Source organism: Vombatus ursinus, unplaced genomic scaffold (assembly GCF_900497805.2).
Source record: "Vombatus ursinus unplaced genomic scaffold, bare-nosed wombat genome assembly UNPS02009835.1, whole genome shotgun sequence".
NCBI classification, from domain to species: Eukaryota; Metazoa; Chordata; class Mammalia; order Diprotodontia; family Vombatidae; genus Vombatus; species Vombatus ursinus.
Genome location: NW_020949613.1, coordinates 17873547 through 17898880, shown reverse-complemented (window position 1 = coordinate 17898880; position 25334 = coordinate 17873547). Strand labels below are relative to the sequence as shown.

At 34.8% G+C, this 25334-nt stretch overlaps 1 protein-coding gene across 1 annotated transcript in view; it reads left to right on the top strand.

Annotated features, from left to right (window-relative positions):
• LMBRD1 (LMBR1 domain containing 1) overlaps positions 1-25334 on the top strand; it is a 188310-nt gene that overhangs the window by 28374 nt on the left and 134602 nt on the right. The window contains exons 4-5 of the mRNA XM_027852980.1: positions 7086-7183; positions 8007-8074. Coding sequence (XP_027708781.1) covers positions 7086-7183; positions 8007-8074 — 166 coding nt within the window. The remainder of the gene's footprint in view (positions 1-7085; positions 7184-8006; positions 8075-25334) is intronic.

Below are 25334 nucleotides of genomic sequence, written 5' to 3'. Positions count from 1 at the left end.
TCCCCTTCTTTCTTCTCTAACACTGCCACCACTTTGGGGCAGGCCCTAATCACCTCAAACCTAGACTTTACAGTAGTCTTCTAGATGGTCTTCCTGCTTCCAGTCTCTCCTTGCTTCAGTCCATCTTCTATTCAGCTGCCAAAGTGATCTACTTAAAAGTTCAAGTCTGAACATGTCAGCACCTAATTCAGTAAACTCCCTATTACCTCCAGGATCAAATTTAAAATCCTGTTTGGCATTGAGACCTTCATAACTTTAGTTCCTTCCTCCCTTTTTAGTCATCTTACGTCTTCCTTTTTACATACTCTTCAATCCAGGCCTCCTTGCTGTTTCTCGAATGTGACACTCCAAATTCTTTCTTTTGATGCATTTTCACTGGCTGACCCTAATATTTGGACTTTTTGCCTTCCCCATCTCTGCCTCTTGCCTTTCCTCTTAAGATTATCTCTAATTTATCCTGTTTGTATCTGAATTGTACGTATTTGTTTTCATGTTGTCTCCTCCATTAAACTCTGACCTCTTTGAGAATAGGGACAATTTTGTTTCATTTTGGCTGTTGTATCTCTAGCAATTAACGTAGTATCTGGCATGTAATGGGCTCTTATTAACATGTTTGTTGCCTTAACTTCCTTTGGCCATGTGTATTTTGCAAATTGAAATTCTTAAATAATTTTAGATGAATTCCATAATGTGACTCTTACAACCATTTGTGAGAAAAGGCAACCCATGGACATTTTCAGATCCAGAAAAAATTTTCCCCTGTAATCTTTCAATAGGTTTCTTAACATTTTGTGTACAGAGTATTTGATGTATTGGGAAATCCTAGTGTTTGTATTCTTAGTCTTTCGTGTTTCTTGAGAAAGTATCAAAACATTTGTCTTTTTTCACATAGTCACGTAGAATATTATAACTTAGAAAGTTTTTGATTGTCCAGGGGAATTACTGCTGAATCAGAAAACATGAAAAATGCATAACTTCTGCTGGAATTATAGAGAATTCTGTATTTTGTTGGAATGTTTCCTACATATATATATAACTGTTAGTTCTTCATATATATTAATACATTTGGAAAGCACTGAAAATAAAGGTTTAGAAACATCCTAGTGCTATAAATTGAGAATGCAAGTACGGAACAGTTTTGAGAATAAAAAAAGAATTCTTTTGTGGACTGCAGTTAAATCTCTTACTGTTTTGATGCGGTATTGCCTCCAGGTGGTGGTAGAGTTTTATGTACATGTTTAGAAAAATAATTTTCTTGATAATTTATAAATTTTGATCAGGATTTTTGTCATTTTCTTTCCTAGCTTCATGTTAATTTTTTAAATTAGGAGTTCCTGTGCAGTATCCTGAGCGTAGGAGATATTTGAATGTACCTGTATTTTTATGTGTATTAAATTAAAGCTAGAAGAATTGTAGCTTCACATGAGGTTCGTTTGAGTTGTCATGGATTTGTAATGGAGCGTCTAGAGTGTTTAGAGTGTCATTCACAGTACTATTTTGCTCTTGGGAAGCATCTTGCATCTTGTTTAAATCAATGCAAATAGTTCGTTATTGTTTATATGAAGTGTAATAAACATGTCTATTACAGATAGCTGGGAAAATAGCTAATTAAGTGTGATAGAATTGTTTAGAAAAATCCAAACAAATACAGAAGAGTTCCTGTGAATAGGAAATTCAGCAGAGCTTCCTGTGAGTTAAGTACAATGAGTTAGTGACATTTGTTTTGGCCACATGCCATTTCTTTGTTTTTTTGCTTATATTCCAGATAGTTGAGGTTGTTTGATAATGATCTCTGGGTAGTGATGTGTTATAGTGTAAAATGTAATGTGCTCGTTGAACTGAAGAGAGATAATGTTGATATGGTATAAGAATGAGATGTGTTGTAAAGGGTAGTGAATTGAGTCAGGTGTTAACAGGGCAAATTACTAAACTAAGGTCAAACTCATAAGTAAAATAGTGATAATACTTGCTGTGTCTACCTCATAGGAGTATTGTTTTGCGAAATCTCCAAACAAATAGCATCATTACTGTTACTCTAGAGAAACTTATGATCAATTTGATTTGATTGTGATCTAACCACTGTTTTGAAGGATGGTGAAAGGAATCATTTCTTGACTTCTGTGGCACTACTAGCTATATTTTCTTCCTCTCTCTACTGTTACTTAACTGTCTGTAAAACTGTAGTTATTGGGCCAACCTGAATTTCCGACCCTGTGGATCCTTTTTTTACTCTTTCCTTTGGAGATCTCATCAATTCCTTCACAACTGTTGAATCTATGGCTTTAGAAGAGAGCAGAAACCAACAACTCTGTTAAGAGGTGGTATCTATGACCTTACTCTCATCATATTAATTAGGTCTAAAATAATTACCTTTCATTCTCACAAATGAAAAAAAAATCTCATTTATTGAGCTTTTACTATATGCAGTATGCCAAATATTCGGAATACAGATACAAAAGAGTGACATTCTATCTATTTTGTCTTGTAGCTTACATCTTAATATGGTGAAACACCACATGTGAGGGAGTGTGGTGGCCAGGGAAGGTTGAAATCACAGGGCTGGTGGATGAGGCTGTAGGACAATTAAGCAAGCTTGGGGTGAGATGACAAGAATATGGACATGAGACAGAGTCATGTGACTGCAGTAAGGCCAGCTGTAATGAACTCTCATCAGTCATAATGGCCCAGTGGTAGGAGTTGGAGGTCCAGGTGGAATGGTGTAGCAGTGTCAGGACTTCTCCTTTTCATAATTTTCTTTATCTCAGTGTGTCACCACAGTGCTCTTCCTCATGAAGTCCCTGACTGGTTTTCTTTCATGTATCTCAATACTCTTTTTACTTTTCTTTCATTTCTTAAATTATGGAAGGAAACTGGGGGTAGCTGAAAAAAACTATCATCAGAAAAGCAGGACCAGACCAATATGGGGTAGAAGAAATAATATGTAGGGTCAGGAGCTGGAAACTATATTGATATAGTTACTTTGAGAAAATATAGGTGTTATCCTTTATGTAAATGCCACCAAGTCTTGAGCATATCTTTTAAAGATGTCTGCAGTGCAGTGGAAAACTGATAGAAAAATTAAGTGTTGATTTGTTTCCTTTATTAAATCAGTCACGACAGGAATTGTTTAAATTTTAAACTACTTTTAGTACTTGATTAGATTTTGTTTTCTACATTATTTTTATTTCTTAAAATTCAGAACTTAAATGTCAAAAAAATAGAGAGAACATTTCCATACACACAGTAGGCCACAACAAGAGGATTCTGTATGAAATTTTCAATCTTCATTTCATACCTCTTACTTTTGAAGAGTTTATAATACATCATATATGTTACTTTCAAAAATGCCTTGTATGTCTAGCTTCTTCTGAACTTCATTCTGTTCTCTGCATTTAAAAAAAGTTGCTCTCTTTTTTTTTGAGGCAACAGTGTTGCTGTTGGCTCCTTTTTTTCTTACACTTCCAACTCCCGACTAAAAAACCAAAAAGGGAAAAAAAAAAAAAAAAACCATTGCAACAGATGAGCATAGTCAAGCAAAGAAAAGCTAGATATTTGACCATATCCAAAAATATACAACTTTCTCCATCTTGAGCTCATCACCTCTCTATTAAGAAGTAACATATTTCATCATAGGTCCTTTGGGGACATGGTTGGCTATTGCTTTGATAAGATTTCTTAAGTTTTTCAAAGTTGTTTTTCTTCATAATATTGTCGTCCGTGTATAAATTGTTCTGGTTCTGCTTGTATCATTGTGCACCACTTAATACTACCCAAATTCTCTGCAATCCTCTTTTATGTCATTAATTATATTACAGTAATATTCTGTTGTATTTTTCTGTCATAAAAAGCAATTTGAAACTGTGTCCAGAAAGTTACTAAACTGTGCATATACTTTGATCTAGCAATATCACTAGTCAGTCAGTTAGTAAACATTTATTAGGTACTAACTACATTCCAGGACCTTATGCTAAGCACTAGGAATAAAAAAAAGAGGCAAAAAATAAATCAACAAGTGATGTATTACAGAGGGAGAAGAGAAGTGGGGCCAGGACAGACTCCTACGGACACCTCCATGTAGAGCATGTTATCTGGATAAGGATCCAGCAAAGGAGGCTGAGAAGGACTGTTGATCTGTTCCAACTTTGTATATATTTGTTGTCTAAAGACTAAAATGAAAGTCTATTTTAGACATATTGTTTATCTTGAATTAAAATTAGATAGGGATTAGACCTATTATTTGATTGGTATTCTCATAGTATCTCTGCATATTAGTTTTAGCATTGCTTAAATTCACTGAGAAGCGAAAAGATTTGCCCAGTGTCACACAGCTGTATGGGTCAGAGACTGGACCTGAATGCAGGTCTTTCTTGGCTTTGAGCCTGGGTCTTTACTATGCCATAACCTCTTTTAAGTTAGAATTACTAAGATTTAATAAATAATTTTGACTAGTGATTTATACTGCTTTAGAACTAACAGGGATATATTTTTAACTTGGTAAGTACATTATTTTTTTCAAAACTAAATGTAAGCTCTGTAATGTTATTCTTATAACTTTGTCCTTCAAAGTGCATATCTTTTCTGCTAATGTAACTTCTTTCATCTTTTTTTCTTCTCTAACGCAAGCATTCTTAACCTGTTGTGCTTTGGATGCCATTGGCAGTCTGGGGAAGTCCATGGACCCTTTCTCAGAATGTTTTTACATAACTGAAGGGAATGCTAAATTTTAGTTAGATGACAATGAAAAAACACGGATGTAATTTTTTCTCATCCAAATTCATGGACTTCCAGAAATCTGTCTTTGGACTCCCAGATTATGAACCCTTGTCTTAAGGGAATAGTTTTTACACAAATATACTCTATGTGTTCAGCATTTGGTTCATGCTTAAATTTGTAAACTTCTATATATTTGTAGCCATTGAACCCTTGAAGCTATATTAGATTCCATCAAAAATGAATAGAATTTAAAAAAATTTAAATGAGAATTATAGAAAAATCTAGCTCTATATTATAGGAATTTTAATATAGTTTGTGAACTGTGTATTAATAGTCTACTCACAGCATTTCAGACTAGCCTAAAATGCCCTATTCTTATTTACTGTTAACTCCAAAAGAAGAAAAAAAGAGCCACTTAAATCTCAACATTCCACCCTTCTAAATGACTCTGTGTGTGAAATCTGGGCTCCTTTGTTATGAGTAAACTTCATATTTGACACTTTGAAGTTATAAAATTGAAACTTGCATTTATTTATAGATTTTTCTAGGCTGGAAAATCTTGTCATAAAAGATAGATGGCAGCATCAGTTGGCAGATTCTAGGTCTAGAGATTGGATATGTTTGTGAATGTCTTCATTTATTTTTTTCTCTTTTGGGGAGTTAATGAGTTAGATGATCTGCAGATCTAGAAATTCCCATAGTTTACTTTGTTGGGTCTTCATCCAGGTCTTATTCACCAACCATAGATGTTCTCCATATTCTTCTGTCTTTGGCCCTCTTCTCTCTCTATACTATCTCTGGATCTCATCAGCTGCCCTGGATTAAATTATCATCTCTATGGAGATGATTCTCATATTTATTTATCTAGTCCTAAATAATTCTTGACTTCCAATATAAAATCACCAGCTTTCTTTTGGATATCTTGATCTATCATTTGGGATACCTTAAAGTGAACATGTCCAGGAACTAAACTTGTTATCTTCCTCCTATAACCCTCTCATTTCCCAAGCTTTTCTCTTATTGTCAAGCTCACTACCCTTCCTTGTAGTTACCCCAACTTAAAACCTAGATATCATCTTGGACTCATCATTCTTTCTCACCCTCCACATCCAATCTGTTGCCAAATCTTATTGCTTCTACCTACACAACCTCACTCCTAACAACCTTTGCTCTCCGTTCACATAGCCATTGCCGCTGATGCAGGTCCTTTTCATATTACTTGCAGTAGCCTTCTGGTTCATTTCCTTGACTCAAGTCTTTCCCCACTCCAGTCCATCCACTCAGCTGCCAAAGTGATCTTCCTGAAGCAGAGTTCTGACCATATCACCTTTCCTTTTCTCCTTGACTTCCCTCTTTGCTAATGGAAATAGTCACAAAGTTATGGAGTTGGTGATTTTCCTAGCCCTTCTCATTCTGCAAGTTGTCCTCTTAATTTTGTTATGTGAGCATATGCATCTAATTTTTATCGTAGAAGTCAGTGGGTAAATATGATTGATTTTGTGAAACTTTCTTAGAACTATTTATTCTAGCAGTAGAGAGAGCTCTGGTGTTAGAGTCAGGAGGACCTGAATTCAAATCCAGCCTCAGACACTTGACACTAACTAGCTGTGTGATCCTGGGCAAGTCATTTAACCCCCATTGCCTCACCAAAAAAGCAAGAAAAAAAAAAGGAACTATTTATTCTATACTAGGGATACTTGGTATGTATATATCTCAGTCAAAACAGGAAGGAATAATGTCCCTAAATCTTACAGGGTTTTTTCCACATTTGTATTTACATAATTATCTATCCTTTAGAATCTAAAATGTAGCTTAGCTTCTGAGGTAAATCTATACCTTCTGTATTAGTTGTGACATATAATGGAATGAATTTAAATAGATACACTTATTCAATATACTGTTTAGGTTTATTTACCATTTTGCTGGTCCTCAAATGATTGGAACTAATATAATTAAAAAATTCACTGAGTTACAATGAGAGGGTAAGAAGATAGGGTCAGGATTAAGAGAGGACAGAGGCAGAATGGGAGAAATGGAAGGGAAAAATCAACTTATTGTAAAATCAGAAGACCTGAGTTCAAATCCTGCCTTTGACAGTCATTGCTTATGTGACTGGGCAAGTAACTTAACCTCCAAAGAGGGGATTGTACTAAATGGTCTTTTAGGATACTTTTAGCTTTAGATGTATGATCATAGGAGGGGAAAAAAAGAGAAATTAAATATATGGTGGAGTAGGGAATGCTATAATGGAGATGCTGTAGACATTTGTTGTATTATAGATCACCCATTTTAATATAATCTATTATACTGTGCAATTAAATTATCAGTACACTTTTCCATAAAATCATTGAGCCTTTTCTCTTTGTTCACAGCTTTATATTCTGTAATATTGTTCTGTGTGTTTTTGTGGATACCATTTGTCTATTTCTATTATGAAGAGAAAGAGGAAGATGATACTAGTAGATGTACTGTAAGTATCCCTACTTTATTTAGACATTTTAGCGTAGGAAAAATTGCCTAAGAATGAGAATATGGATGATATTCTTCCTTCTTCATTATTCTTTCCACCAAACAAAAAGTGTAAAGAACCTGAGTGTCAGGAAAAACTAAAAAGTAGACTAGTGGTCTTTGTGCTGTTTCCTCATTGTGGAGTCCAAGTTCCTTAGCTTTATAAAAGAAAAGCTTAAAATTTTCTAGAAGCATTTTATTGCTTTCTCACTCACACTTTTATTAAGGCTTGTATGGTAGATGTTGCTAAGTGGTTTAACTTGTTTTGTAGTTACAAGGCTTAGATATTCTAATTGCCATTAACTTTATTATTAGTGTTTGACAAAACTTTGAATATAATGATCACTTAGCTTCATTCAAAAATGCTTAATTTTGCATCTTATTTTAAATTCAGTTCTTATTTTTCATTCAAAAGGGGGGGGGGAGAAAAGGAAGAAAATCAGTGAGTTTTTCTTACTTTGTGGAGAAAAATCTACCTTAAGGATTTTAGTAAAACAGTCTCCTACTGGTAGAGCACTGAAAGATGGGAAGCTAGGCATTATAGTTCATATAAAGGCCTAATTGTCCAATAAAAATTTAAGACTAGACGGTATAGTTTGCAAAAGTGTATTTAAGATGATGTTACAGTTTAAAAACTTATTGAATCTTTAAACCTTGAAAACAAAAAATGTTCTATTTTGAAATTAAATATGCTTTTGACATAACCACTTTTTAGATTTTATGATAGAAAAAAATTTGACTTAAAATGTCTCCTGAATCTTACATCGTTTCTTTAATATCTCTAGCAAATTAAAACGGCCTTCAAGTATACTTTGGGATTTGCTGTCATTTGTGCACTTCTTCTTTTGGTTGGGTAAGTATTGTCATTTGTGTGAACAATACTAACATTCTTCATCATTTTTTTGTGCTTATTTGAGAGGTTATTTGGTAAAAAGGAAGGAGTGCTGGGCTCAGAGCCACCTTTGACATTTGGTAGGTGTGTAGTCTTGGGCAAGTCACTTAACAACTTTGAGTCTTTTCCTTGGCTGTAAAACAATTTCTGAGATTTACCTGAGGTAGCTAACCTCAAAGTCAGGAAGATCTGGGTTCAGGTTTCATCTCTGTTTCTCACATGCTTTGTGACCTTAGACAAATCACTTAACCTTCTTAGTGCTACAGACAACTCTGCTTTCTGCATTGTTTGGGAAATTTCCTAAGACCTTTCTATACCAGTGAAATCCCAAGACTGATCCAAAAAATCATTTTCCTCAAAGAGTTATTGTATGTAAAACACTTTAGAGTTTGCAAAGTATAGTATAAATGCCATTCAAAAATTTTCCTTACCACTTTTCCCCACTTTTCATTAGCACACTGATTTCTTACTTTCATTTTAAATATTCTATTGGGAAAAAATTTGCTTTACTTTTTAGCTTGAATTGTCCTTAATTTTCTCTACTTTTATATATGGCCGGTCTTTGCTTAGCAAATTAAAGTAAAAGTGAAAAAAGAAATGAAGTAGGGAGGGAGAGTAATATGGTGGGGAAAACATTGAACTGTTTGACCTTGTACAAGTCACTACCTCCTTGAGCTTTGGTTTCCTTGTCCTTAACATGAGGGTCTGGGATTAAATGAACTCCATAGTCCTTTCCAGTTTAACATTTTGTGATTGGATGGGACATAATGAAGATGATGGTGGAGTCAAACCAAGAACATTTGGTCACCCATGCGTGTGTGTGCACACATGCGTGCGTACACACACATCCACACACAATGCTCTGCTTGGTTTCTCTCACACACATACATTTCTCTGTATATGTGTGTATGTGTGTGTGTGTGTATATGTATATAGAAACATATTGCCTATTCATTTGTTTCCTATTTATACATAAGGCAGTTTGTGTATATACAGTAACATATTATACTTATCCAGTAGTTTCAAATATGTGGAACTTAGTGAACTAAATAATTAATGCATTGATTTTACTTGAAAGAGAGACCCTTACTTAGTACTTGCTTTTCCTTTAAATGCAATTCCAACAAGTTTTAATGTCTTTTTTTTTCTAGACAATAAATCATTAGAAAGTATGTGTGTGTGGTAGGGAGGAGTTATTAGAAGCAAGTACACTGATAGGAAGAAGTGATAACATAGTGTGAAAATAAGCAAAAAGACAGATAAAAGCATGTGTTTATAGTCTAGCTCAAGAAGCCAAATAGAATAGCTGAGGAAGGCTTCAGAGGAGATGGGATTTGGGTATACGAGTGAAGGAAGACATTCTTGATTTGAGGGCTGAGAGGCAGTTAGGTGGCACAGTGCATAGAATGCCAGGCTTCAAGTTAGGAGGACTCATCTTCCTGAGTTCAAAACCAGCCTCAGATACTTAATAGCTGTGTGACCCTGGGCAGGTCACTCAACTCTTTTTGTCTTGGTTTCTTCATCTGCAAAATGAGCTGGAGAAGGAAATAGCAAACCACTCCATTTTCTTTGTCAAGAAAACTGCAAATGGGGTTCTGAAGAGTTGGACATGACTGAAAAATGACTAACAACAACAGCAACAGAAGAAATGAGAACAAAATGATACAAGAAGGCATGAATATAGAGAGTCTTCTTCTCCAGGCAACTGCTCATCCTGAAGCCACACTTCAGCCACAGAATTCACATTGAAATTGGGTGTATGAGGTGTTCAGGAGGACTAGTTCCTTTGATGTGAGGGCTTGCCAAGCTTTTTTCAGGGCTGCTGAATTCACCTTTGGTGTTCACCCAACTCTCACCTGTGGCTCCAAGAATCTGTAGCATCTGTAGCAGCCATACCCTGGTAAACTCTCTTGGCAGATGGGCTAAGTTGAGGGTAACTGACAGGCTTCAAACCTGTTGGTGAGTTAGGGAGATGTCTCCTCCAAGTATGTGAAGATTTCCCTGGGTGGAATGGGTGTAGGAGAATAACATGATCCATTGGATCCTATGGCCGTGAAGGTAGCTGAAGTAGGCACTTGGGAGCACTTAGAGTTTGTTCAAATATCAACACTGAGGTTATCCACTACATCCTGGGACCATTGCCACTCATCTTGACTTTCGTCTTGCCACTGGACTTCAGAAGAGAGACTTTTGCAACTCTGCTTCACTTAAATTTAATTTGCCTGAGTCAAGACATCACTCTGTGACATCACTGGTCCTCTTTGAAATGAAGGACAAACAACACTTGTATTCCCTGTGCTAAGCACAGTGCCTGGCATATAGTAAGTACTTAGTAAATGCTTTTTGACTTGATTCTTATCCTTATGTTTATAGATATAAGAATAGGGGATTGAGATTAAATGTGTGATTTCTTTGGTGTGGAGAAATCCCAGATGAGGAAAACCCCCTCTACCAGTATGTCACACTTCCTCTGTAACTTATAGTCTTAGAGAAGTGTTTAGAGTACTAAGAGGTTCAGTGTTTTGTCCAGAGACACATAATATCTCTTAGACTTGAACTCAGGTTTTCCTGATTCCATAGCCAACTCTCTAACCATTATACTACACTTTCCATTTTTATAAAGCTTGTATGAGAATATATAGATACATCAAGAATACCTTTGAGGAAAGTATGAGAGGGGAAGAGATAGGCCCTATGTAAGATAAAAGGGAAGAATGCAAATAGAGTTCTGTTTTGTTTTCTATATTTATTCTGCAGTCCATAATGAAAATTTAGTTTTCATGCAGATACTTTTAAAAAATGAAATATGTTAGTGTGATAGTGTTACTTGAGAGGCAGTCTAACATTGTGGCCAGAGAGCTGATCTTGGAGCTAGTGCTGATTTCCAGTCCCACCTGTGGCACATACTGGTTGTGTGACTTCATGTATTAGTGCTGTAGGCACTAGGCCTTCTTATATAGTTGTTTGTATAGTCTTCCTTAATAGAATATGAACTCTTTAAGGGCAGGGGACCATGTTTTTACCTTTCTTTTTATTCATCATACTTAGCACAGTGCCTGGCACATACTAAATGCTTAATAAATGTTTGTTGATTTACTTTGACTCAAAAGATGTTGAATGCTATTTTTGCTTGATTCAAATTTTGTTTTTTGGATTTCTGGAAAGAGTATGCCACTAAAAAATAAATACATTTTTCATCTTATTAGTAAATGTAATGAGCAGTTCTGTCATTTTGCAAATATAAAAAGTAGTTTGTTTTTTTTAACTGAGGTTTGGTTATATCTAGAGTAATATTGTTCTAATTATTACATACAAAATACTTCAAATCATGTTTAAATTTAAACTGATTCATCTTATTTCCTGGAAGCAATATGGCTTATATCGAAGGTGACATAGTTATAGCTTTCTTATAATTTGCCTGTAAATAAATGATTTACAACTGCTGGTAAAAACAGCACCTGACTTTATGGTAAAGTTAGTGAGTTTGATTCTAGCCAAGTCCAGTCTCTAAAATGATAATGTGAGGGGACACCTTTAAGACCTTCAAGGTTGATAGGTTTGAAGCTTCATATATCTTTCCTTCCTTACTTCCTTCCCCCACCTACTGAAACACTTTAACTTTGCTTTTTCCAGGATAATGTGGAAAGAATGCTACACTTGGAATCAGAAGATATAGATTTCTGTTTTTTCTCCATACTTTTTATATCTTTCCCTTTTCACTTAATAGCTGTGTGACCATGGCTAAGTCACTTAACCTCTGTTTGCCCCAGTTTTCTCAATTGTAAAATGGGATAATAGCACCTACCTCGCAGAGTTATTGTGAGGATCAAATGACTCTATAAATCCCACTCTATAAAAAGTAGATAATAACCCATGCTTTGTCCCACAGAATTATCTGCTGGGTCAAATGAGATTATTGATATTTAAGTACTTATTAGAGTCCTGTTAAGTTAATTTGAGGAATAAATTGGGTTGTACAGCCTGTATTTTGACTAAAGGAAAAATTTCAGATTTAACTGTTTTGAAAGACATGGGAAAATGTAAATACCTATATATAGAAAGAATTATTGTGAAAGTTATCTTTCTAAAGTTGGTTTTGAAAGCTACTGTCACGTTTCCAACTAATAACTGACATTTTTATGGTACTTTAAAAGCACTATAAACTGTTGTGTATGTTATTTCATATTATTTCATGTATTATATATTATTTTATGTATATTATTTCATTTAAACCTAACAATAGTCTTGTGTGATAGGTACCAAATGTGATTATTTTCTCCACTTTGTAGGTGAGGAAACTGAGGATTAGAAAGATGAAGTGACTTGCCCGTGGCTACATGCCTGTTAGAGGTGGCATTTGGGTCTCTCTTTCTGACTTAAGGTCCAGCACTCAGTCTATGGATTATATTATGGAGATGGATTATATTAAATTTTCTTTCTACTTGGACTGTGTCATTACCAAAGGATATGTCATAGTCTGGTTGTCTGAACCTTTATTGCCTACAAATTCTATTGTCCTAGCTTTTGATTTAACATTATTAGTATGTTTCTTATTAGTTAGGAAAGTAGTAATTGAGGAGTTGAGGAACTGGAAAAATTGAATTTTACCTATTTTGTGAAGCCTTTTTAGATCAGCCCTTCCTAATTCTAGTTACTTTGGTGATTCCCTGTATTATCTATTAAATATCCCTATCACTTTACATATCCTTGTCTCTTAATTTAGATATGCCTGCTAATTCTGTAGATGTTTTCAAGGTTACCACAAAAAGACTATTTCCACTTCAGAACTTTTAGCCTTTTTCACTACCAAATGTAAAGCTACTAGTGATAGTGCCAGCTTTATTGCCAGAGGCAATCATCTATGTATTGTGAAAATTGTTCTTCTTAGTAAAGGAAAGGACTTGAGAAATGCCTATGTGTACTCTAGTATAATAAAGAGCAAAAATTTCTTAGACACAATGGAAGAAATGGTCCAGGAAGGGGACAAGGAAGAAAGATTCAAATGACAGAAAAGAATAAAAGGATTTTATGAACAGATTGGGCAGAAGGAAAAGAAGTGTGACATTTACAGACTGTGACTAAGAACCTATTGAGACTTTTTATTTTTACATGAACTACCAGCAGGGGGAATAATTGGTGGTTGTGCTGCTATGAGTCTATTAGAAGATATCTGGAAAGAATCACATGGGGCTATGAAATCTTAGGCAGGAAACTAAGGAATTTGGGGACATTGTGGAATTTTCATCACTGCTTTAGGAATTGAGAAGAGAAAGAATGATATTGGATATGAACAACATACTAAGCAAGTGATTGGAAAGATAAGATTTGCTTTCTGTACTGTGCCTTAAATCTTAAATTTTTTCCCTCTTTCAGTGCTCACCAAAACCTGACCCTTTCAGAAGAGTGTCTTTGGATGCTCACTCCCATGCAAGTTGTTATTTTTGTCATGTGCCTTGCACTCTAGGCCAGAAAGAAGAATTTGCATATTCTCTCCATTGCCACTTTTAGACACTTCTCTTCCTCCTATCATTGTGCTAGGCAAGACCACTTCTACTTGTATTCTTGATCTCAGCTTCTGCTTTCTCCTCCAGGAGTTTGTCCCAATGATCATTCTCATTTTCTTTCATTTTTAATTCCTCCCTTTCTACTGATTTCTAACTTACTGCCTATAAATATATCCAGGTTCCTTTCACCCTTCTTATAAACATACAAAAAGCTACTCTTTGTCTGACTTCTCCATTCTCTGAAGAATTCTCTCTCTGTCTCTCTGTCTGTCTCTGTCTCTGTCTCTCTCTCTCTCTCTGTGTCTCTCTCTGTCTCTGTGTCTGTCTCTCTCTCTGCCTCTGCCATGCACCTAGAAAGACTTGTCTCCTCTTGCAGTCTACATTTCCTCACTTTACCCATCCTTTTTTTGTTCCCAGCTCTTGCAAAGAATTAACCCTTTGTGTCACATATAGCCCTTTTCCTTATGCCCTCCATCCTATCCTTTTGCTTTCAATAGCTTTTCCTTTTTGACCTTGCCATATCACTTGCATCTTCAATCTATCTTTGACTCTGTCCTTCCCTGCTATGTATAAACACACTTATATCTCCTCTATTCTTACAAAACCTTTCTTGATCTTTTCATTTCCTCATGCTCTTCTATCTTTCTTGCCTTTCAGAATCAGAATCCTAGAGTTGTTTATACTCATTGCCTCTACTTCTGACTTATTGAAATCTGATTTCTGACCTCCATTATTCTACTGAAACTGCTTTCTTCAAGGTTACCATTTGTTTCTTAACTATTCAATCCTATGGCCCTTTCTCAGTCCCCACCCTCACTGAGCTGTATGAATCTTCTGACTGATTTGTACTCTTGGATGAACTCTCTTCCAGTTTTCTTAATACCCATCTTACCATTCCTTTTCAGTTTCCTTGGTTAAACATTTGATTTTCACCCCCTATATGTTGATGTTCCTCAAAACTCTGACTTGGCCTCCCTTCTTTTCATATTGCAGTTCCTTCCCTGGTGATATAAGCATGCTTCATAGATCCAGTTATTATCTCTATGCATATGACTTTCTGATCTTTCCACAACTCCAGCCCTGCATTCTCAACTGTTTATTGAATATCTCCACCTGGGGGTCCCATCGATATCTTTCTTAAAATAAATCTTATCACCCTTCCTCTTTTTAACTGATTACTTGTCTTCCAGACTTAACCTATTTATGTCAAGGTTGTTACCATCCTTAAAATCACCCAGGTTTATACATCTATGTTCTTATTAACTCTTTATTCTCCCTCATTTCCTACCTTAGTAAATTAGCAAATCTCGTCAATTTTATCTCCCCCAGAACTTCTTGAATCCACCTCTTTTTCTAATACAACCACATTAGCCGTCATCATCTATTATTGCCTTCAGTGTTGTCACCTAAATGGTTTCTTGGTTTGCATTTTTTTTATCCAATTTATCTTACACATAATTACCAAAATAATCTTCTCAAGCCACAGGTATAACCATATCGCTCTGTTGTTTAAAGCCTTCCCATTTTCTTGTTGCCTTCAGGATAAAATTCAGTAATCTCAGCTTTTCATTTAAAGCCTTTCATGATCTTACTTAAATTTACACCTGCTTTACTTTAACAGTCTTATCTTACATGATTCTCCTTTCTGCATTTTATATTTCAGCCAAATGCTACATTCTGTTCCTCTCTTTAAGTGGAAATAGTACCCACTTTCTCCACCGCCACTCCAATCCTCTCTAGAATGTACTTTACAACCTATTGGACTCTTCATCTTTAAGCTTCAAATCAAGTGACACTTCTTTAGGGAAATCTTTCATTCTCCACTCCCTTCCCATCCTTAAAATTAGCTTGCATTTACCTACTTACTTGGTTATCTGTTGTGTCCTCCCAGTAGTAGAATGCAAGCTATTTGAGGGTAGATATTATTTCATTTTGTCTTTCTGTTCCTAGCATTTAGCATAATACGCACAGTATGCACTTGGATGATATTCTTCTGACCAAGATCCTCATCCTCTAAATCCCTATAACGAAGGAGAGGAATACTTGACATACATGTATACCTTATTTTTTTTTCCCTAATAAAAGTATAGAATCAGATTGTTGTAGCTGGAAAGTACTTCTAGATATTCAACCTAAACCACTTACAGTTAAGGTCACTTGCTGATATAAAGATGCACTTGACACTGTCTTCTTCCTTAGCTTTGTTTTTGTTATATTTTAATGCCTTCTGTTTACTTGTTTGTATGTAACCAGAGAATGGTTTTTGAAAATGCTGCAGTTGGGACTTATGCCCAGAGTTTTCTAACTTCCAGTTTCAGTAGCCTTTTCCCTGTAGTACAATACCTCTCCTATAGATCTCAAAGTTCGTGGACATAGACATGATCCTATAGACTATTTGAGAGAGAGAGAGAGAGAGAGAGAGAGAGAGAGAGAGAGAGAGAGAGAAAACTACTTAGGGGAGGATCTCAAGAATAAAATTCTCACCATCATAAATTTATTCTGATGTTCAAGAACAGGAGGAGGCTTCTAAAGAAAATATGATATACTATATACATGGAGCACAGATTTACTAGGAGATATTTAAAAGATAGAATATAAAACTGATAAATAAGAACTATGTTGATAAAACCCAGAAGAAAATAAAAACCTGACTTTTAAACTTTTAAAAGCTACATTTGCTCTGAAAAACAAAAAGGTGAAGAGGAAGCTGAGTGCTTGGTGTGAAGAAACTATGTTAACAGATGATAGAAAGTAGAGAGACTAGAACTATCCTTTCTATTTTTGTTTCAGTCTCCTTTCTTAGGGAAAATGATCATTAGACTGAAAAGAATGAAACCTGATACATGAGGTGCTAGTAATTGAAGACCTAGCTGCTTTAAATGCTTTTTCATCTTACTCAAATAAACTACATCCTTTTTTCCTGGAAGACCTTTCCTGATGTGTTTTCTACACTGCTTTCCATTATCTTTGAGGAACCATGGAGGTGGGCAGATAATTTCTGAAAGTGAAAGAAAGGGGTTCTTCCAACTGGAGGCTTGATGGCATCTGTTTTAGAAGTCATTACTACATGAATGTTTGTGAACACTCGGTTAACCATTAGGACGTACCACAGGTCACAGAGCTAAAGCTGAAAGGAACCCCAGAGGCCATCTAGTCCAGTAGTTCTCTTCCACCCTCCCCTGCCCCCACCAAAACCAAACCAAACCAAACCAAACACACATAGATTTTACAGATTAGAAACTTTGAAGGAAATTGAGTGACTTTCCTAGTCATGAGTCCATTAAATGTTACTCCAGACAAACATCGTTTCTTTTTTTTTGGTAGGTTAATGGACTATGAGCTAGGGTAATGCTGTTGATATAGTAAGATTGCTGTGAGTAGGCAGGATGATAGTATAGTAAGGTGGATTTATAGCTAGGCAAGTGATTTGAAGAATTGATCATTGTTAGTCTGGAAGAGTCTTTATTAGGAAGTAGCATTGCTCTTACCTTGTTGACCCTGTGGTTTTCAGTGCTTTTATTAATAACTTTGATCAAGATATGTCATCTGTGATACTGTATGTGTATATATATATATGTATATGTATATATATGGTTATTACAGTAGTCAGACTGGTTATAGATCAGGAAATTAAGAGCCAAGGGGAATGTAGACAATTTGAAACCAAGACTGTAGACTTTAAGAACTGGAAGGTACCTTATAGGCCATTGAGTCCAGTTCCATAATTTTATAGATGAGGTTTGTGAACCTAGGTCCTGTGCCCTGTCCACTCCACCAAATGTGGAAAGAGCTGACATTCTCAACCTTTATAGGGAACCTCAGTTGTACTTCTTGGCTTCCTGTGTGACCTTGAGCAAGTTACTTTGCCTTTGTGGGCCTCAAATTTCACATCTGTGTAACTTAAGGGAATGTGGTATCAAATCTTAATACTCTGTTAGCAGAGAGATTTAAACTTTAGTGTAAGAAAGTTCTTCCTGATCAACTGGAGCTATTCAGAAATGCTATCTTATGAAGTAACTAGTATCCAGACATCATTACATCATAGATTTAGAGCAGGAAGGGTTCATGGAAGCAATTTAAGCCACCCCTTATTTTAAAATTGAGAATACTGAACTTTAAAGAGGTTAAGTGATTTTCCCAAGGTTATGGAGGCCCAAAGAAGTTAAATGACTTGCCCAAGATCAACATAGTAAGTAGCAGACAGAGCCTCAATGAAACCAGACCTTCAGCAGTCTTAATTCATCACACAGTTTCTCATTGGAGGTATTCAATTATAGGATGGATAATGCACTAACTAGAGATGCTATAGAAGGATTCATTTGTTATTTTGGACTATATATGTGATCTGTTCTCACTCTTATTCTATAATTTTGTGGTGCTGTCTAAGGTCCTGTCTTTTATGGTTACTCTTGTTAGAGTGTAAATACCTTGCTTAAAAGGACAGGGTTATTTCATTTTATTCCCTGTAAGGTCTGGTACATTCAATGCCTAATAAATGTTTATTCAGTGATTCATCTTTTTAAACTGTGTCTTCCATTTGTCTGACAGTAACAGTTTGGGACAGTTAACTTTCGTCACACAAGTTTCTCTATTGTTACTTTTTTGTTAATTTCAGATCTGCCAAATAGCTCTGCTCAGTAGATTGAAGTTTATTAAATTAGTGCAAGAGCAGCATTAGTTAATTCATTTTACTACGTTGTTGGGCATTCTTTTGAAAGAACCTTCAAAATGAAGATGCCTGTGTTAATAAAGCACTAAACTTATTTGTAGATGGTTGAGCTCTGTCAGTCAATATTCTGGGCATTGTACAAAAGGAAATCCAAAATATTGATGATTGATCTCTTTTTGCCAGATCCTTATCAAAGACATAAAAATATGTGTTTGGTACCAAATTAAGGGGAAAATCTTAATATTTCCATTTGTAATATGGTTTAAAATATTGCAATTTTTTTTTTAAAACTAATAGATTCTAGGTACTGCATTCTGGGATGGCTCCTAAAGCCCTGCCTGTGTAAAGTAAAGAGGAAAATTGGAAAATAGAGTCCTTTGGGTATTCCTATTGGGAACATGCTATTCATACATTATAATTGAAAACTGCATAGATATTTTTAAGAAATGAAATAAGACATTGTTTTGTTTTATTGGAAAAACAGTATGACATTGTATATATAGAAAGTCTCCCTTAGATCTAGGAAGATCTGGGTTCAAATTCCACCTCTCACATATTGGCTGTGTGTCTCTGGTCAATTTACTTAACTTTTTAATGCTCTGGGTAAGTGAGAATTTAAGTTGCAAAAAAGTGCAAACTTGAATTGGTAAAGGAAATTTTCTCCCCTGATAGTTCCTTATACCAATGAAATAATAGATACAGCTCCTACCCTATTTCCCTTCTCCCTGACACCTTTACTTTGTCCTTTATGTATGCTCAGGTGATTACAAAACCAAAATATTCCTATCATATCTTTGATGTGGATATGTAGGATTGAGTTATGTCATTTGATTTTGGAGAGTGACAGCAGTTAATATGATGAGGAGATCAAGGATGATATTAAATAGGTTGAAGGGGAATGAGCACAGCTCATGAGTCCTGACCAATCTTGTCTATGCATGTTGATGAAATGTGGACTCTTGGGACCTTAGATTTAGCTCTGGAAGGAACTGGAGACACCAGTTTTTTTTTTTATTATTTTTTCTATTATTTCTATTTCTATTATTTTTACAGTTAAAAAAATTGAGGCTAAGAAAAGTTAATATTTTGTCAAATAATAAATAGTAAGCTAGAGTTTGAACTCAAGTCCTCTGACTCAAATCCAGCTCTCTTTTCTATGACACTGCCCATCTTTCAGTATCTGCCTTGAGCATTGCCAGTCTGGTCTGGGATTTCAAGACACAAAGGCTGATCCTCACACTCAGTTGATATAACTAAGAGTATTCAGATGGATTTATTGGACAGATGATATTGATATTAAAAACTACACAGATGTTTTCAAAAATGAAATATGTGCATATGTATACATATACATTTGTATGTATTGTATCTATCTCACTATAGCTTGGGTCTTGATTTTGGTTCTCCATTGATGTTTTCTTACTTGCTTCTTTGGTTTATGATATTACCTTTAATATCTATGTTATATATCTATTTGAAGCTTATCTAGCTACATAGTGTGAGATATTGATCTGTCTAGTTTCTGCCAGATTGCTTTGAGTTTTCCTGGCAGTTTTTGAAGAGTGAATCTTTATCCCAAAAGTTGAGGTTTTTGGGTTTTTCAGACACTATATCATTCTGTCAAATGGCATTAAGTGCTTACTTGTGCCAAGTCCTGTGCTGGGAATACAAATTCAAATAGAAAGAAATTCTGTCCCATGCCTGAGACATGATTTGCCTGAGCACCATTCTTAAATAGAGGTTACAGAAGGAGCCATCCAATCAGAGGGACAGCTACAGCAGGGGAGGGTACTTCCAACATGTGGAATCCAGGGTTTGAGTGAAGCTTCAGGATGAAGCTTTGGGGCATGGTGAAGCTTAAGGATGGCAGTAGGTAGTAGAAATCCAACTGTGCTTCTGTGTTCATTTGCTTCTATGTGTTTTGTAGCTAATCTGTTCCATTGATCAACCTCACTATTTTTTTAAGTAGTACCAATCATTGTAATGATTACTGCCTTATAGAATACTTAGGGTATTGATATAGGGTACTGATAGGTTCCCTTCTTTCCTACTCTTTTTCAGTATTTCTCTTAATATTCTTGACCTTCTGTGGCTCAAGAAAAATTTGATTATTTTTCTAGCTCTTTAAAATAATCCTTTGGTATTTTGATATGTCACTGAATTATGAAGTAATTTAGGCAATATTGACAGAAAAAATAATGACATAGCCTACTTATGAGCATCTAACATCTCCAATTGTTTATTTAGATCTATCTTTATTTCTATAATGAGTATTTCTGAAATATTGTATTCATGTAGTTCCCGTATACCTTAGTAGATAGACTTCTTTTTTATATTTTATTGTTATTTTGATAGCAATTTCTTTTTAAAAAATATTTAATTTGTCAGTTAACAAGTTTATTTTTTCTCCCTTCTACCTCCCCTCATTGAAAAAAAGAAAAGAAAAAAAACAAAACCCTTGTGACAGATATACATAGTTAAGCAAAATAAATGTCTACACTTGCTATGTTCAAAAATAGCTGTCTTTTTCCTCACCTTGAGTCTACCTCTTTGTCAGAAGGCAAGTAACACCCTTCATCAGCAGTTTCCTGGAATTGTAGTTGATTTATTGATTGCAATGATCAGAATTCTTAAGTCTTTCAGACTTCTTTTTTTACAATGTTGTTATTTTAAAAAATTGTTCTCATATCTCTCTGCATCAGTTCATAGAAGGCTTCCCAGTTTTCTCTGAAACTCTCATTTTCATCATTTTTATAAAACAATAGTATTCCATTACATTTATATATCATAATTTGTTTAGTCATTCTTCAATTGATAGGCATCTCTTTAGTCTTCAGTTCCTTGCCACTACAAAAAGACAAGTATAAGTAATTTTATACATATGGATCCTTCTTTTTCTAGGAAAAAGACCCAGTAATTTTTCTTTTTCTTTTTGGTGAGGCAGTTGGGGGTTAAGTGACTTGCCCAGGGTCGCACAACTAGTAAGTGCTTTTTTTTTTTTTTAAATCATAATTCCAAAGTGCTTTCCAGAATGGCTGAATAATTCATATTGCATTAATGCACCTCTTTTCCTACAAATACAACATTTATTAGATTCCTTTTTTGTCAACTTTGTCAATCTATGGGTGTTAATGGAACCATAGAGTTACTTTAATTTTCATTTCGGTAGTGATTTGTGGCATTTTTTTTTAACAAGGCTATTGATAACTTGGATTTTTTTTTCTTTTAAAAACTGCTTATGTCCTTTGACCATTGTCGATTGGGGAATGGCTCTTAGTCTCAAAATTTGAATCATTTTCTTTTGTTTTGGCAATGAGACCTTTATCAGAGAAATTTTCTGCAAGGTTTTTCCTCCAGTTAATTATTTCCCTGCATTTGTTTGTGCTAAAACATTTAACTTTTATATAATTATTTTATCTTCTGTAATCTTCTCTATTCTTTGTTTGCTTGTGCTTTTTTTCAAAGGCTTTTTGACATCAATTGATATTCTTTTTGTTTCCTTATATTGAAACAACCTTGTATTATTGGTATAAGTACATATTGATCTTAGTGTATGATGTTTTTATGGCTGTTTTGCTAGCATTTTATTGAATAATTTTGTGTCAGTGTTCATTAGGAATACTGATTCACAGTTTCCTTTCTCTGGTTTATCTTTCCCTGGTGTAGGTGTCATTATAGTAATTGCATCTTGTAAAGAGTTTAGTAGTATCCTTTAGTTTCCTGTTTTCCCCAAAAGTTCATGTAATGTTGGAACTAATTTTTCTTTGACTATTTGATAGAAATTACATGTAAGTCTGTATGCACTGGGATTTTTTTTTCCTATTTTTTTTTCCCTTTTGAGAGTTTATGGGTTGTTCAGTTTGTTTTCTAATGTTCAGTTATTTAAGTATTCTATTTATTGGTCTATTTCTTGTTCATCTATTTCTTGGTCATTTGAATATTATTTCTGAAACCAGTAACTAGAGTTGCAAAGCATTTGTCCCAGTTAACCAACTGTACTTGGAAATTTGCAGAGTAATTCATAGTAATTCTAAAGAGTTTTACATTGTGGGAGTTGATATAGACAGTGGAAACTGGAGCCATTTGCAAATGCACTAGTCTAGGATGAGCAGATCTAAGCATACTTTAATATTAATATTTACATTAATATTTTTCAATATTAATCCCATCATAGGTAGGCCTGATAAACACAAATATAGGAGTTGATAAAAATTCATTTAGTCCATTATAATGGACTTTTCAAGTATTTTAGCTTGTCTATACTCCCTCCCTTGAGTGAAGTGGCCCAATTCACTTAGTCTTTATTACTATGTTCTGTGTAATACAGTGATGTCACGCTTAAATTGTATGTGTTTTAAGTTTGTTACTCATTTATTTGTACCCCTAATATGAATATCTTTTTGTCTTCGTAAAGATGTGTTAGTCTGTAATATTGCATGTTTGAAGGGGTTGGTAATAAATGGATGATTCCTGTTCTAGGTAATTATTTTTATCTGTGAAAATATAAGGATTGATTCCTAGGACATTTTCTTCTTGCCCATTTCTCCTTTTTTCCACCTAAATCAAATGGACAATAAGAGAATCTGGTTGCTGGGGAGAGCTTTGAGGAGAGTACTAAATTTGAGATCTAAGTTTGAATATTATTTCTAATATTGTGTTTGTTACTACATTTAACCTCTCTGCATCTGTTTTCTTTATCTATAAAATAAATATGATAGCTTATATGTGTATAGCGCTTTAAGGTTTACAAAAGGTATTATGCATTACCCAGCTCACAAAGTTGTGAGGAAAGCAAACTATATAGGAATCTTTAAAGTGCTTATAAGTGTGAATTCTTGATTTAGTTAATAATTCAAATACATTCTGGAGTATTTTGATGATCAGTGCTTCTGAGATTTTACAGAAATCTGAAAGGCAGAGTGATTTTTCTACATTGATTATCACATACCTCAAAAATATATCTATCTATTTATATACATATACATACATACATATATATGTGTGTGTATATGTGTGTGTCTGTGTCTGTGTGTAAAATGTAATCCAGAGTTTTGGATCACGGTCAGAAAATATTACCACATTCAAATTGAAGATGCTAAAAAATCAAAATAGATTAGCATCAAGAGGCGCTAAATTGTATAAATTTTTACATTTTTGCTATACTTGAAACCAGAAGGAAGTTATAGCTAAATAGAAGAATGACTTCAGGTGGTTTTTGGAGAGCCAAAGAAAGGTGTTGGTGGAGTTTGTTGTAAGAATCATCACTTCATAGAATGTTTGGTCAAGTATTGCAGTACTATTGACAAGTAGACCACCATAAGAATAATCGTAACTTTTGTGCTGTCAGCAAATATTGAAGCTCACATAGAGAAATCTACAAAGAACTTGATAAGACCCCCAAATTAAATCACTATGCACATTAATACTTGGTGACTTTAGTGCAAGAATGGGCAAAGTTGAGCATGAGGAGAAATATGGGAAAACATGCTTCTGCAAGAAGGAATGAGATAGGCTCAAAATGTGTAGTTTACACACAATAAATTTCCACTAGGAGACCAAAATAGCATGGTACCTTCATCCGCAAGAATCCGACTTTGTCAAATGGAGAGAGATATATGCCAAAGGTTTATACTGGATTAAAATATAAACTTGATAAAATCTTGCTAAGTAGAATGGTAGATGATTGTGATCAGTTATCTCCTCATAAAGCAAAGAGAGGATAAAGCCAGTTTAAAGAAAGCTTGGCAAGATGTCTAGGCCAGGGATTTTAATCATTTTTTGGGTCATAGACACTTATGTCAGTCTTAAGTCTATGGACCACTTCTCAGAATAATGTTTTATAGTGCATAAAATAAAATAAATACAATTACAAAGGAAACCAATTATAATGAAATAAAAGTATAATTTTTTTTCCATTCAAGTTCACAGACCTCTGAAATTTGTTTCTAGACCTCTTGGTGTTACCTGGACTTCAGGCTAAGCACTATTAATCTAAGCAGGGTCATCCCAAAAGTATTCAAGGATGAAAATGAAAGGACTGAAGGAAAAAAGGGAAGAGATTTGCAAAAACCACATTAACAACTGTTTTGTCCATCAACAGCTATGGGACTACCACACTTGAACCCTGACATTACAGTTCTAAGTGTGCATATAGAGGAATTAGAAATGACACTAAAGAGCACAAAGATAGAAATAGGAGCCAGATTTGATTTAGTGTTTACAAAAAAGATTTATGCTGGAGACAATGTGATTGTCAGGGTTTTGATATATTGAATGTACAGAATACTTGAAGAATGAGAACATATTAGAGGTGTGGGGAAAGTGGCAGGCCTTAATACCTAAAAAAGAAGTAATAGGGAATATAAATAATAAGAAATCTCAGGATTAAGGGTATCTTTGAGGAGACTGTTAGGGAAGAAGAAGCAAGCTTTCACAATTGAAATTTAGCAGTGGATCATATCTTTAGCATTTAATATTTAACTGAAAGATGTAGAGAATAGATCTCATTGTGTTTCTTGTTGACTGACGAGACTGAAGTACTCAATATGCACAGTATCTACTGTGATGTAAATAAAAGCTCATAAAATTGAATGTTGTGTAATGACTAATCTTAGTTCCAGAGAAGAGATGAGAAAATACATTTTCCTCCTTTTGCTGGAGAAGTAGCAATTTGGTATGGGGCCTGCATGTGGAATGTTGCATGTGTTGTCATAGGTGCTCTCTCTTCATTTGTTTTGCCTGACTTTTTTGGAGGTGGAGGAGAGTAATGAGGGAAGGCTCACATGGGCGAGGAAGGAATGGGATATCCAGAAATAATTGTGGTATAAAAATAAAAGGCAGGAAAGCAAACACATCCCTACAAATAAAAAAATAAAAAAAAAAACCCTGAGGGGGGGAGCCTGATTTGGAAAACAAATCAAACACATAACTCCTTTCATTTTCCATTAATTCACCAACATTTTCCTAACCTCTGTTATGTGTGGGAAATGATTTCACTTGAGGGATCTTCCTTAGTGATGATGCACATATTTTGGTTTGGCCATCATGA